Genomic DNA, 15,521 nt, shown 5'->3' on the forward strand with positions numbered 1-15,521 from the left:
AAGGGAATCCTTGCCCGCCATTGGTGGGAAAGTAAATTAGTATAGCCATCATGGAAAATAGCATAGAAGTTCCTCAAAAAATTAAAAATAGAACTACCATATGATCCAGCAATCCCACTCCTGGGTATATAACCAAAGAATGAAACTAGTATGTCAGAGATGTATCTGTATTCCCATGTTTATTGCAGCACTATTCACAATAGCCAAGATACGGGATAAATTTAAGTCTCTATGAGCAGATGAATGTATAAAGAAAATGTGATATATATACATAATGGAATACTATTCAACTTTTAAAAAGAAGGAAATCCTGACATTTCTAACAACATGGTTGAATCTGGGGGACATTATGCCAAGTGAAATAAGCCAGGCACAGGAAGACAAATACCATATGATCTCACTTAAAAAGTCAAACTCTTATTAGAGAGTAGAGTGTTGGTTATCAGGGGTGGGGGCAGCTTGGTTGGGGGGGCGGGGGGTGAGGGATTGGGTAAATGTCGGTTAAATGATACAAAATTTCAGTTAGAAGGAATAAGTTCAAGAGCTCCATTGTACAACATGAAGTTTTAGCCAATAACAATGTATTGCATACTTGAAAATTGCTGAGAGAGTAGATTTTGAGTGTTCTCACCACACACAGAAAAATAAGCCTGTGAAGTGATCCACATGTTAATTAGCTTGCTTAGCCATTCCACAATGTATACATATTTCAAAACATGTTGTATAACATAAATGCATACTATTAATGTTAAATTTTTTTTTTTTTTTTTGAGATGGAGTCTCGCTTTGTTGCCCAGGCTGGAGAGCAGTGGCGCGATCTCGGCTCACTGTAAGCTCCACCTCCCAGGTTCAAATGATTCTCCTGCCTCAGTTTCCCAAGTAGCTGGGATTACAGGCATATACCATCACCCTGGCTAATTTTTATATTTTTAGTAGATACGGGGTTTCGCCATGTTAGCCAGGCCAGTCTCGAACTCCTGAGCTCAAGTGATCCACCTGCCTCTGCCTTCCAAAGTGCTGGGATTACAGGCATGAGCCTCTGTGCCCGGTGAAATAAATCATTTTTTTTTTTTAAACTACTGGCCTTACCTAGGGCATCCGTATGTTTTAAATTTTAAAATGTTTGCTTCATTATGTGAAGAATTTTATAATTTTGTTAATCATAACTGCTGTACATGGATATAACAATAATGATACTTAATTTTCCAAAGTCAGAATTCATGACTTCTTTCTCAGACTTCATTTTATACTTCTGTTTCATGCCTATTATGTCTTTTGATATCCCCTTAACTAAATTGTAGCTCATCAGTTAACTTTCTGATTCTGTTTCTTTATCTATAAAAGGAGGATAATGGTTCCTACTTTGTAGAGGCTGTTGTGAGGATTAGGACATGGTAGAAGCTTAATAAGTGATAGCCAATTATATTTATAGACAGATAAAATTAATTTACTGTTATTATTTTACTATCTTTCAGTATCAGTGCTGTGATAACAGGGAAATGGGTCTTTGTATTTAGTAGTTGATCAGATCCTTTTATTTGAATTCTAGCTGATTAGGGTTAGGATTTGTGTGTTTGTTTGCATTGGCATTACTTTGTTGTGTTTAGTATGGTTGGTGTTACTGTGAAAGTCTCAGCTTTGTCATTTTCCTCTTAATAGATTTTAATATTTTAATCCCTATTAGTCAGGATTCTCTAGAGAGAACCAATAAGATATAGATAGATGATAGATAGACAGATTGATACAAGAGGGGATTTCTGAGAGCAGTGGTCCCCAACCTTTTTAGCACCAGGGACCGGTTTCGTGAGAGACAATTTTTCCATGGATGGGAGTGCTGGGGGATGGTTTCGGGATGAAACTCTTCCACTTTAGATCATCAGGCATTAGCATCTCATAAGGAATGCACAACCTATTGGTAGATCCCTCGCTTGTGCAGTTCATAAGCGTTTGCGCTCCTATGAGAATCTAATGCCACTGCTGATCTGATAGGAGGTGGAGCTCAGGTGGTAATGCTTGCTTGCCCACCGCTCACCTGCTGTCTGGTCCGGTTACCAACAGGCCATGGACTGGTACAGGTTTGTGACCTGGGGGTTGCAGATCCCAGTATTAGAGAAATTTGCTCATCATACTATGAGGACTGAGAATGACCATGACAGGTTCTCTGTAAGCTGGAGACCTGAGATGCCAATAGCTAGGCTCCATCCAAGTCAGAAAGCCTTAGAACCAGGGAAGCTGAGGATATAATTCTCAGTCCCAGGCCAAAGCCTTGAGAAGATCTGAGGGACTGCTGGTATAAGGTGAAGAGTCCCATAGCCAAAGAGCCTGGAGTTCTGATGTCCAAGGGCAGAAGGAGAAGAGTGTCCCAGCTCCAGGAGAGAGAGGAAATCCCTTTCTCTCATTTTTTGTTCTGTCTGGGCCTCCGGCCAATTGGATGGTACTTGCCCACAGTGAGAGTGAATCTTCCCCACCTGGTTCACTGGCACATGTGCCAGTTTCCTCTGGCACACCCAGAAGTAATTGCTTTACCACTTCTCTAGGTATTCCTTAATTCAGTCAAGTTCACATCTAAAATTAACTGTCAAAATACCTAACATAGTAACAGAGATACCACTTTTGGTTATATGTATGTTCTGCTAGACTCAATGAACAATCTATTCAAAAGCCATTTTTGGAAAATATAAGACATTTCATAGAATTATTAAATCCTTGTAGTCTGACTTTTTTTCCTCTTAGCATGCTGTAGAAGACTGAACTAAAAAGAAGCTAGACTTGCTATATACAACATTAATTATTTCACTCTTAGAAAAATTATACTCTTCAGTGCCTACAAATGTTATGTTCTTTTAGATGAGAGCTCTAAGATGGAAGTTAAGAGAGGAACTTTCTTTTAGATGGAGCTTCTTCATGGTTTTGATCATCAGGGATGTCATGATTGATAAGTTCATAATGTTGTTGGTTTTATAAAAAACATAGAAATATAGAAACAGGGTCTCACTTTGTTGCCCAGGCTGGACTGCAGTGGCAATTATAGCTCCCTGCATCCCTGAACTCTTGGGATCATGTGATCCTCCTACCTCAGCCATTCGAGTAATTAGGACTACAAGCACCTGCCACCATACCCAGCTAATTTTTAATTTTTTTTTGTAAAGACGGGGTCTCGCTGTGTTAGCCAGGCTGGTCTCCAACTCAAGGGATTCTCCTGCCTTGGTTTCCCAAAGCACCAGGATTACAGGTGTGAGCCATCACACCCCTGCCCCCCATTGTTGGGTTTTCTATTTCTCTTTCAGAAAATCTTGCAAAATTACAAATTTATAAAGTACCCAACATACATTTGTATAATTTTGTGAATTAAAAAATTCTTAGTCTGGGTTCAGTGGCTCACACCTGTAATCCCAGCACTTTGGAAGGCCAAGGTGGGTGGAACACTTGAGGCCAGGAGTTTGAGACCAACCTGGTCAACATGGTGAAACCCTGTCTCTACTAAAAATACAGAAGTTAGCCAGGCCTGGTGACGTGCACCTGTAATCCCAGCTACTTGGGAGGCTGAGGCACGAGAATCACTTGAATCTGGGAGGCGGAGGTTGCAGTGAGCCAAGATCATGCCACTACACTCCAGCCTGGGTGACAGAATGAGACTCTGTCTCTAAATAAATAAATAAATCTTAAATTATTTCTTTTTGTTCACTTAAGGTTGGGAGGGTTCCTATATAAAACTGTAAAATAGTTGTTTGTATCATAATCCCCTTTTGAGCAATCCCTTTTTTTAAAAAAAAATTTCTATCCATGATAAGGTATATTTTAGTGAAATGAATTTTTCGTTCCAAAAATCTGATTTTATTTCAAAGTGATTATTGAAATTTTTGAATTGTTGAAATACAAAAATTGCTGAAATATTTTGTTTAAAGTGTTGAAATTGTTGAAATTTTTCATCAGAACATTTTGGTTTAGGGCTGCCATTGATTAATGATAAAACATTATAGAAAATATTTTGTTATATAAATTTTGGAGTGTTGGTCTTACATTCACATTTTCCTTTTTCATACCTCCATATAAATGTGTGTGTGTGTCTAGTATCGTCATCTTTGGTATTGTAGGCATTAAGAAATTTGAAAACCTTTCAGGTTTTATTCTTTTTGAAATCTTATACTTACAGATACTAATACTAACAAGAATTATATTGTTTGGTTTGTGATAATTTAATGATTTAAAAACTTTAAGAGAACAGTGGTTAATATTTTAGACTTGACACTATATGAATCATAATTTGTATATCAAATATTTAGCGCCCTATTACTCAAGTGCAGATCAGTGATGTAATCATTGGAGGATGTTGTGTTTTAACCTGTCATTGTGCCTGCAGCTAGTCATTAATTTCTGGATCATTGACTGTGTATAGCACAGCTGCTTTTTTAGAATCATGGTTCTTTGAGTATGTGCTTCAGGAGTTTTTAATTTTTTCCACATTGTCTCCTGCATGTAAAAGAATCTAAGCTAGGTATCTATAGTCTAAGAGGGAGAACTGATTGAAGTAGATAAATATTTAACATGTTGAAAGCTTTTATATAATTTTCTTTCAAAAAACTTATTCATTAAAGGTAAGCGTAGGATTTGAAGGCAGAGTGTTTGCTAATAAAACAACCTTTTCAGAAAATAATTCAGGATTATAATTTCATAGGTAACCAATTTAAAAATTCTAAGATATCAAATGAATGTAATGTAGAATTTCTTTTTGTTAATACTGACTTATTCTGTTAGAATGGAAAAAAGTATCTAGAATTGTGAAAATTAGTACTAAATCTTGATAATTGTTTTTGGGTACATATGATATATATGCTTTCTTGTTAAGTGAATATGGATGTTAAGTATCTGAAGTAAAGATTATATCTTATTTTATTCATAACCTGGGGCAATGAGGTACCTTCTGAGAGCATTTTCTTTTTAATAAACTATAAATGTTGGATGCTAAAATCAGAATACAGTCTCAAAAGTTAAACCTATACAATTATCAAAATAATATATTGTTAGTGATTAGGAGAATAATCACTTGTAAAATTCCTTACCCCATTTCCTTGAAATGTTTAAATATAGTCAAGTAGTACGATTTTGTTTGTTTGTTTGTTTTAGACGAAGTTTTGCTCTTGTTGTCCAGGCTGGAGTGCAATGGCACAATCTCTGCTCACTGCAACCTCTGCCTGCCGGGTTCAAGCGATTCTCCTGCCTCAGCCTCCCGAGTAGCTGAGATTACAGCGCGTGCCACCACGCCTGGCTAATTTTGTATTTTTAGTGGAGACAGGGTTTCTCCATGTTGGTCAGGCAGGTCTCGAACTCCCGACCTCAGGTGGTCCGCCCGCCTCGGTCTCCCAAAGTGCTGAGATTACAGGCGGGAGTCACCGTGCCCGGCCAAGTAGTATGATTTTTTTAAATATGTACTAAAGGCCAGGCGCGGTGGCTCACGCCTGTAATCCCAGCACTTTGGGAGGCTGAGGCGGGTGAATCACAAGGTCGGGAGATGGAGACCATCCTGGCTAACACGGTGAAACCCCATCTCTACTAAAAATACAAAAATATTAGCTGGGCGTGGTGGCGTGTGTCTGTAATCCCAGCTACTGGGGAGGCTGAGGCGGGAGAATGGCGTGAACCCGGGAGGCGGAGCTTGCAGTGAGCTGAGATTGCGCCACCGCACTCCAGCCTGGGGGACAGAGTGAGACTCCGTCTCAAAAAAAAAAAAAGTAGTAAAAGTAAAAAATTTGAGAAAGCTATGTAATTATGATTTTTTTTTACAAGTTTCTTTCTTTCTTCTTTTTTATTTTTATTTTTTGGGACGGAGTCTTGCTCTGTCGTAGAGGCTGGAGTGCAGTGGCGCAATCTCGGCTCACTGCAAGCTCCACCTCCTGGGTTCACGCCGTTCTCCCGCCTCAGCCTCCCGAGTAGCTGGGACTACAGGCGCCCGCCACCACGTCTGGCTAATTTTTTTGGTATTTTTAGTAGAGACGGGGTTTCACCATGTTAGCCAGGATGGTCTCGATTTCCTGACCTGACCTCGTGATCCGCCCGCCTCGCCTCCCAAAGTGCTGGGATTACAGACGTGAGCCACCGCGCCTGGCCTAAAGTTTCTTTTTAAAAAAAACCTTTATATTTGTCTTTTTTTTTTTTTTTTTTTTTGAGACAGAATCTTGGTTTTGCTGTCACCCAGTGGCACAATCATGGCTCACTAACCATGGTTGAGCCTTGGTTTTTCACGGCTCAAGCAATCGTTCCACCATGGCCTCTCCAGTAGCTGGGACCACAGGCATGAGCCACCACGCCTGCCCTACAAACTTTTATCTTTCTGTTTCCTTATTTCAACCTTTATTTCTAAACTTCTCAGCTGGGTACAGTGGCTGATGCCTGTAATCCGAGCACTTTCGGAGGCTTAGGCAGGAGGATAATTTGAGGCCAGGAGTTTGAGACCAACCTGGGTAAAATAGCAAAATCCTGTCTTTATTTAAAAAAAAAAAAATTTTTTTTTTAAACAGACTACTTACATCCTTTTCTAACAAAAGAAAGAACTTGAATCTTATGACTTTAGAATTTGGCAGCCAGTACATGTGTAGTAGGTTATCATGCAAATAAATAGAAGCAGTAGAATAATTCAATAGCAATACCAGGAGTCAGTTTCTGGAAGTTAGGGGTACTCTAATATTAAACTTTTGTGGAAAAATCCATAATACTTTTTTTTAAATCAGGTTTTTGTTCATTCTTCTAGGATTGCAGTTAATATTTATGCTTTGACTAGGTTGCTAATGAGTTAAGAAGGTGGTTCTGTAGTGATAGAAATCAAAAAAGCAGATGGAAATACTTAAGCAGTCGTGGGCAGCCATTTAACCTGTGTTTTTGGTATCTGTAGACTGAAAAATATGGCATGGTATGCTCATTGTAAAGGTTTTGAACAATGACTAAAATAATGGTTCTTACAAATATTAAGCTCTAATTAATAGCAATAATAGCATTCTGTGCTTTTAAGTTTTTATTTCATGAGTGTGCATAAATTCTCTGTTATCTTTTGCTTATTACAGTGTTTGATGATGGTGATGAGCGAACGTTGAGACGTACCTCACTTTGTCTGAAAGGAGAGAGACATTTTGCAGAGAGTGAGGTAGGGTGACACGGATGGACAATTTGGATTGAACTACAGGTACTGATCTAGAGGTAAAACGTGATTTAATTAATCTATTTCTTATACAGACACTTGACCAGCTTCCATTAACAAATCCAGAGCATTTTGGAACTCCAGTAATTGCAAAGAAGACGAACAGAGGAAGGAGATCTTCTCTTCCTGTGTGAGTTTTTTCATATATGGTATCATTTTAATTACAATTATTATAACCTTAAACAAGGGATTTTGTTAGGATGGCTAAATTCATTTGGGTAAGCTTTCCATAGCATATTGTATCCTTATGTTAGACATTTTACCCTGAGTGGACCTTGTTCTTAATTATTCCCAATATTTGCCCAGGAATGATAACAACTCTTACTTCTAATAGATTTTGTTTTAAGTTACTTTGCCAAAGTTTTTTTTGTTTTGTTTTGTTTTTGATTTCGTTTTTTGAGACGGAGTCTCGCTCTGTTGCCCAGGCTGGAGTGCAGTGGTGCAATCTCGGCTCCCTGCAACCTCCGCCTCCTGGGTTCAAGCAATTCTCCTGCCTCAGCCTCCTGCGGAGCTGGGACTACAGGCACGTGCCACCACGCTCAGCTAATTTTTTTTTTTTTTTGTATTTTTAGTAGAGATGGGGTTTCACCATATTGGCCAGGCTGGTCTCGAACTCCTGACCTCGTTATCCACCTGCTTCAGTCTCCCAAAGTGCTAGGATTACAGGCATGGGCCACCACACCCAGCCTGAGCCACTGCGCCAGGCCCAAAGTTTTTAATTGATATGATGATTTTTCTATTTTGAGTATATGTTTTTTATCTTTTACTTCAAAAACATTTCAAACGTAAAGATTGCAAGAATAATACACAAATATCTATGTATGAATGTCTATATACTCTTTTTTTTTTTTTTGGTGAGATGGAGTTTCTCTGTGCCACCAAGGCTGGAGTGCAGTGGCATGATCTTGGCTCACTGCAATTTTTGCCTCCCAGGTTCGGTGATTCTCCTGCCTCAGCCTCCTGAGTAGTTGGGATTACAGACGCACCATCACACCTGGCTAGTTTTTGTATTCTTAATAGAGATGAGGTTTCGCTTTGTTGGCCAAACGGGTTTCGAACTCTTGACCTCAAGTGATTTGCCCGCCTTGGCCTCTCAAAGTGCTGACTGGGATTATAGATATGAGCCACTGCACCTGGCCTAATGTCTATATACTCTTTATCTAGATTTATCAGTTCTTAACATTTTTCACACATTTGCTTTACGATTCCCCCTCTCTATATATACTAATTTTTTTCTTTTTTTTTTTTTTTTTTTGAGACGGAGTATGACTCTGTCGCCAGGCTGGAGTGCAGTGGCGCAATCTCAGCTTATTGCAGCCTCTGCCTCCCAGGTTCAAACGATTCTCCTGCCTCAGCCTCCCAAGTAGTCGGAACTACAGGCGCGTGCCACCATGCCCAGCTAATTTTTCTGTTTTTAGTAGAGACAGGGTTTCACCATGTTGGCCAGGATGATCTCGATCTCTTGACCTCATGATCCACCTGCCTCGGCCTCCCAAAGTGTTGGGATTACAGGCGTGAGCCACCACACCCAGCCTATACTAATTATTTTTATATTTTGTAATAATTTTATTTTTCTGAACTATTTGAGAGGAAGTGGCAAGCATCATGATCCTTTATCATTAAATATTTAGGAACAAGGAGATGTTCTTACATAACCAAAGTATGAATACCAAATTTAGAAAATTTAACACTGATAAACTACTATCATAATATATGGTTAATATTTCAAACTTTGTCAGTTGTTCCAATAATAGCCTTTATAGCGTCCCCCAGTTCCCCTGATTACAGGATCCAATTCAAGATCGTGCATTGCATATAGTTTATATGGTTCTTGAGTCTCCTTTAATCTGAAAAAATTCTGTAGCCTTTTTTCTTCCATGACATTGACTTTTTTTTTTTTTTTTTTTTTTTTTTTCCCTGAGACGGAGTCTCGCTCTGTCGCCCAGGCTGGAGTGCAGTGGCTGGATCTCGGCTCACTGCAAGCTCCACCTCCTGGGTTCTCGCCATTCTCCTGCCTCAGCCTCCCGAGTAGCTGGGACTACAGTCGCCCACCACGACGCCCGGCTAATTTTTTGTATTTTTAGTAGAGACGGGATTTCACTGTGTTAGCCAGGATGGTCTCTATCTCCTGACCTCGTGATCTGCCCGCCTCGGCCTCCCAAAGTGTTGGGATTACAGGTGTGAGCCACCACGCCCAGCCGACGACATTGACGTTTTTGAAGAATACAAGACAATAGTCTTATAACCTGTTCCCTAATATGTTGGATTGTTTTCTCATTGTTAGATTCAGGTTATATATTATACTCCATAAGTGATGTTGTGTCCTGAAGGAAAGCACAGCAAGAAGTATTATCAGTTTGTCCCATATCTGGTGATACTAACTTTGATTAAGGTGGTGCCTGCCAAATTTCTCAACTTCAGAATTACTATAGTTACCGTTTTTCCCCTTTGTAAAATCTGTGTGGAGATACTTTGAGACTATTTAAATATTCTATTCTCTGTCAAACTTTGATTCACAAGTTGTATCATGTACTAATAATTCCTGCCTGAATCAGTTAGTACCATTATGATAGCAAAATGCTGATTTTTCTAATTTTTCATTCTTGCTACATTTTTTGGTTATCGCTTAGCTATAATGAAATTCTTTTCCTAACACTATGGATTCTAATTCTACTTAATGGGTTACAATTCAGGTTGTTCCAGATTTAGCCAAGGGAGCCTGGGAGCCTTTCCAGGATGGCTTCTGTGTTCTTTTGATATGGCCTCACCATTTCTTGAGCACTTTTTCACCTTCTGGCATGACAAGGTATCCTAGGCTCATGTTAATTTTTTCCTGCGCCAACCCTGGAATTGGCCATTTCTACAAGGGTCCCTCATTTATTTTAGTGGGAATTAATATTTAGAAACCAAGATCCTGGTATTAGATATGTACTCACTGCTGCTGGGGAGTATATAATGAGTATTTTTAAAGGCAAAGTCGAATAACACCTAAGCTGCAAACCAGAAAATAATAAAAGACCTCCGAGGACCCTAAATGGAAATCCCAACTCAGCCATATACTAGATATATCACTTTGGGAAAATTACTTAACCTCTTTAAAGTTAACTACATTTATGTACATTAAATCTTCACAAAAACCTGCAAGATGTTATTATTCTCAATTTATAGCTGAGGAAAATGGGAACAGTAATGTCTTGCTGGTTTTTGTATTAGATAATGTATACAATTTTCTTTTTTGTTGTTCTTGTTGTTTTTTTTTTTTTGGTTTTTTTGTTTGTTTTTTTTTTTGAGATGGAGTCTCACTCTGTCACCCAGACTGAAGTGTAGTGGTGCGATCTTGGCTCACTGCAACCTCTGCCTCCCAGGTTCAAGTGATTCTTGTGCCTCAGCCTCTCGAGTAGCCAGGACTACAGGTGTGTGATACCACACCTGGCTAATTTTTGTATTTTAGTAGAGATGGGGTTTTGTCATACTTGCCAGGCTGGTCTCCAACTCCTGACCTCAAGGGATCCACCCGCCTCGGCCTCCCAAAGTGCTCGGATTACAGGCATGAACCACTGCACCCAGCCGATAATGTATATAAATTTATCAGTGTGTAATAAGTACTCAGGACATTATATATATTTAATAATTCAATACCCAGTATTTTATTTCTAAGCTAACTCCATAGACTTCTACTGAAAACTCCTTCATACTTATTTTATAATTTTAACAAGTTGAGTTATCTGGTTTCTCACAGTGCAGCAGATTGGAAGATGTGTCAAAAGGAAATACAGGAAAGATCAGTAGATGCAGTCAATAAAGAAAACTGTGGAGTCTCACAGCTGAGAAGTCTATGACAAGAAAAGAAGGACTAAAACCATAAAAATATAATGAACCAAGTGGTTTTGAGCCGTTTAATAAGAGTTAATAGCTCTGCATACTTTAATAAACTCCAACATTATCAATATATTGCAGGATGTCTTAAAAATGTAGGCTTGGCTGGGCACAGTGCCTCACACCTGTAATCCCAGCACTTTGGTAGGCTGAGGCGGGCAGATCACTTAAGGTCAGGAGTTCAAGACCAGCCTGGCCAACATGGTGAAACCCTGTCTCTACTAAAAATACAAAAATTAGCTAGGTGTGGTGGCATGCGCCTGTAATCCCAGCTACTCAGAAGGCTGAGGCAGGAGAATCTCTTGAACCCCAGGAGGCAGAGGTTGCAGTTTGCTGAGATAGCACCACTGAACTCCAGCCTGGGTGACAAAGCGAGACTCCATTTCCAAAAAAAAAAAAAAAATATATATATATATATATATGCTTAAAATTTGTTGAAACTTAAGGGTAAACTTTAGTTACCCAGATAAGTTACCTTAAGTAAACCTTATGGGTGTTTTAATGAGATATTTTCATAGCCAGTTAGAAAATTAAAGTTATATGTTATCTGGCATAAAAATAGAAGGGCAATCTTAAAAAAAAAAAAAAGTATTTGGCACAATAAGTATTTAATGGTGTTGTAATTAGGTTTTTCTGTCCCAGCTGGTGGTGGCATGAGAGCCTAAGTCTAAGCACTCATTGATCTGGCGAAGTGGACTCAGAGTTACCATAGACAACTCAGGACTACATACCTCTGTGAGGCTAAGGAAGGACCCATGTCTTCAGTTACAATAAGAATGAAGAGGCTACTACTTTAGGGTGTAGTCCATTAGAAATTGAATTGACTATATTAAATTCACAATACTGTGTATCAAATAATTGTTTGTGTTAGGATAATGATCAAGTTATTCTAACTTTTAGTACTGAAGATGAAAAGGAAGAAGAAAGTAGTGAAGAGGAAGATGAAGACAAACGCCGTCTCAATGATGAATTACTAGGAAAAGTTGTAAGTGTGATGTCTGCAACTGAGAGGACTGAATGGTATCCTGCTTTGGTAAGTAAAGTTTCTTTGCAGAGTTAATCAGCCATCTAAATATTTGTTTAAAATGGATTTTTTTAAAAGCATTTAAAATATTTTGAAAGTATTGAACAAATTTGGACTTTATTGGAGATTTTTTAATTGAATAATCATAGTCAGGTCCATAGTACTTCACTGTCTTCTTTGGTTATTCTTTCTTTAATTCTCTATAGGCTTTTATTGAGCTCTTTTATATTTCTTCCCTCATAGTATGTCCAATGGCTTTTTACTCTATTCCCATTACCGTAGGTTCCCTTTTTTTTTTTTTTTTTTTGAGATGGACTCTCGCTCTGTCGCCCAGGTTGGAGTGCAGTGGCGCGATCTCGGCTCACTGCAAGCTCTGCCTTCCGGGTTCACGCCATTCTCCTGCCTCAGCCTCCGGAGTAGCTGGGACAACAGGCGCCTGCCACCACGCCTGGCTAATTTCTTGTATTTTTAGTACAGACGGGGTTTCACCATGTTAGCCAGGATGGTCTCGATCTCCTGACCTCGTGGTCCGCCCACCTTGGCCTCCAAAGTTCTGAGATTATAGGCGTGAGCCACCGCTCCTGGCCTTAACTTGATTCTTGAATTCTTTCTTTACTGTTAATTCAGATTAATTTTCCAGTACTAACTTTTATAGAGAAATAGTTTTTCTCTATAACAGGGTCTCACTCTGTTTCCCAGGCTGGAGTGCAGTGACGTGAGCACAGCTCACTGCAGCTTCAGACTTTTGGGCTCAGGCGTTCCTCCTGTTTCAGCCTCCCAAGCAGCTACAAGTACAGGGGTGTGCCTCCACACCTGGCTATTTTTTTATTTTTTATTTTTTGTGGACATGTAGCCTCATGATGTTTCCAGGCCAGTCTCAAAGTCCTGGGCTCAAGCAATCTTCTCACTTTGGCCTCCCAAGGGGCCGGGATTACAGGTATGAGCCGGTATGCCTGGCTGAGAAGTCTTTTTAAAATATCATTTAGTCATGATAGTCCCATTCTCAGAAATAGACAACCTTCAGCGAGTCTGCCTAATTGATCAGTTTTGCGTTTTTTAAATGGATATTTAAGAGCCATCCCTGGCTCTCAATTTATTTCCTATTTTTAATGTAAACTCTACTCAAGTTCTTTAACTGCCCTGTATTTAAGATACATCACTCCTCTAAGCATTTATCCCTGCCTTAAATTAATTAGTATTTACTGAGGATCTGCAGTGAGTTCAGCTTTGTTCTAAGCTCCTTAGAAGATAAACAAATACGAGGCTTAAATGTATTGCCCTCAAGAAGCTTACTGTAGACATGTAAGAGATTACATAGTTATTAAAGATTGTGTAGTAAATTAAAAAAAACAGTTTGGTACTGAATGGAGTAAGAAAGGAGGGGTTCACCTAAAATTTAAGGAAGATTTTAGAAATGACAAGTTTTGGATGGGTTGGTAGAGAAAGCTAATTTTTGCTTACACAGAGAAGGAATAAGAAGAAGAGATACACAAGAGAATTATTTCAGAGAGGAATAAAAAATAATTGGAAATTAATGCCTTTTTTCTTCTCTTCCTACTCCTTTACTTCCTCCTCCACTTCTTCATCCCCTCTTAAATATCTCTTAAAGTTCAGCTCAAGTCCTACATTCTTTGCAAGGTTTCTCTTAGATACTCTTGTTTTGTTTTGTTTTTGAGAGAGGATCTTTGTTGCCCAGACTGGAGTGCAGTGGTGTGATCACAGCTCACTGCAGCCTTAACCTCCCTGGGCTTAGGTGATCCTCCCACCTCAGCCTCCTGAGTAGCTTGGGATCACAGGTGTACATCACCACACCTGGCTAATTTTTGTATTTTTGTGTGGAGATGTGGTTTTGCCATGTTCTCCAGGCTGGTCTCAAACTCCTGGGCTCAGACAATGGCCTTGGCCTTCTGAGGTGCTGGAATCACAGGTGTGAGCCACTGCGCCTGGCCCTAAATATTCTTAACATAAGTATGCCCCTTTGAATTTTCGTATCACTTATCTCTAATAATAATTGTGGCACAAAATGTATCCCAAATTAGACTATAATCCTGTAAAGAGCTGAAAGTATATTTTTAGGTTTCTATGTGCATGTAAATATATTACTCAGTTCCTAGATAATAGATTTAATTTGTATGGGGAAATTCTGAAAGTCCCTTGAACCTTTCAGTTGTATAGAAAAATAAGTAATTTGGATTCAGAATATTCAGATTGTAGGTTTGCCAAGAGTTTTTTTTTTTTTAAATAACAAATTCTTTTATTTACTCAGATTTATCATTTACCAGGGGATATTGAAAATAAAAAATAAGTAAGACACTATTCTTACATTTGATGATTTTATGTATAATGTACAGAATAATTCAAGTAACAGTAATATAAAATAGTATATGTTCAATATTAGGACTCCCTGGCCTGAGAGATTACATTTATTTGAGGAAAATACAGAAAGCCTTCACAAAGCAGGTGCTTTTGAGGTGAGCTTTGAAGGATTTAAAGATAGTAGGCAAAGCTTCACTAGAGGAAACAAAAAAATAGGTTAAAAAAATAGCATGCCTGTAATCCCAGCACTTTGGGAGGCCGAGGTGGGCAGATCACGAGGTCAGGAGATCGAGACCATCCTGGCTAACATGGTGAAACCCTGTCGCTACTAAAAACACAAAAAATTAGCCGGGCGTGGTGGTAGGCACCTGTAGTCCCAGCTACTCGGGAGGCTGAGGCAGGAGAATGGCGTGAACCCGGAAGGCAGAGCTTGCGGTGAGCTGAGATCGCGCCACTGCACTCCAGCCTGGGCAATGAAGCAAGACTCTGTCTCAGAAAAAAAAATAGGAATGGGTTTGTTCATGGAACTGTTTGCTCTGGGAATCCATTTTGGCTAAATATTAGATGCGAGTGGGGGAATAATAGGAAATATAGCTGTGAACATAATTTGAATCTAGGGCAGAAGGGTCTTTAAAAGTTCATCTAAAGAATTTGGACATAATTCTGCAGAGAATTTTCCAAAAGAGTGTTGTTATTTGAGCTACGTGTTTAGGAATGTGAATGAAGAATGGCGTGTTACTAGAAAGACTGGAGGTGGCAGGAATCTATTTGAAGGCCATTAAATAGTTCATAGGTAAGGTAATTAGACCTTGGGTTATGCCTACTCATCCTTTAAAATTTACCTTAAGCTTTTCCTGCCACACCTTTTCCTTGCTCAGGTTAGGTGAAATCTTCCTCCTTGATGTTTTCATACTATTGTGTGCCTAGTGGTATCACTGTACTTATCCTCCATTGTGTTCTTTTTGTGTATCTTTTTATGTTTGCCCCTCCAGTATACTGTTAGCTCCTTGAGGGTTGGCACAGCTATATTATTAGTCTAATAATTACTGGCACCAAGCAAACAAACAAAAAATACTTCCATCTGGTGTTAAGACAGCTGATGTGACTGCCAAGAAT

General features: G+C 39.1%; 1 protein-coding gene across 3 annotated transcripts in view; it reads left to right on the forward strand.

The window, feature by feature from the left end:
* ARID4A (AT-rich interaction domain 4A) overlaps positions 1–15,521 on the forward strand; it is a 75,297-nt gene that overhangs the window by 13,092 nt on the left and 46,684 nt on the right. For all 3 annotated transcript variants that reach the window (XM_019009660.4, XM_004055229.5, XM_055361908.2), the window contains exons 6-8: positions 7,056–7,135; positions 7,225–7,319; positions 11,966–12,098. In XM_019009660.4, the coding sequence (XP_018865205.1) occupies positions 7,056–7,135; positions 7,225–7,319; positions 11,966–12,098 (308 nt within the window). The remainder of the gene's footprint in view (positions 1–7,055; positions 7,136–7,224; positions 7,320–11,965; positions 12,099–15,521) is intronic.

The sequence above is a fragment of the Gorilla gorilla genome, chromosome 15, assembly GCF_029281585.2.
Source record: "Gorilla gorilla gorilla isolate KB3781 chromosome 15, NHGRI_mGorGor1-v2.1_pri, whole genome shotgun sequence".
In the NCBI taxonomy this organism is placed as follows: domain Eukaryota; kingdom Metazoa; phylum Chordata; class Mammalia; order Primates; family Hominidae; genus Gorilla; species Gorilla gorilla.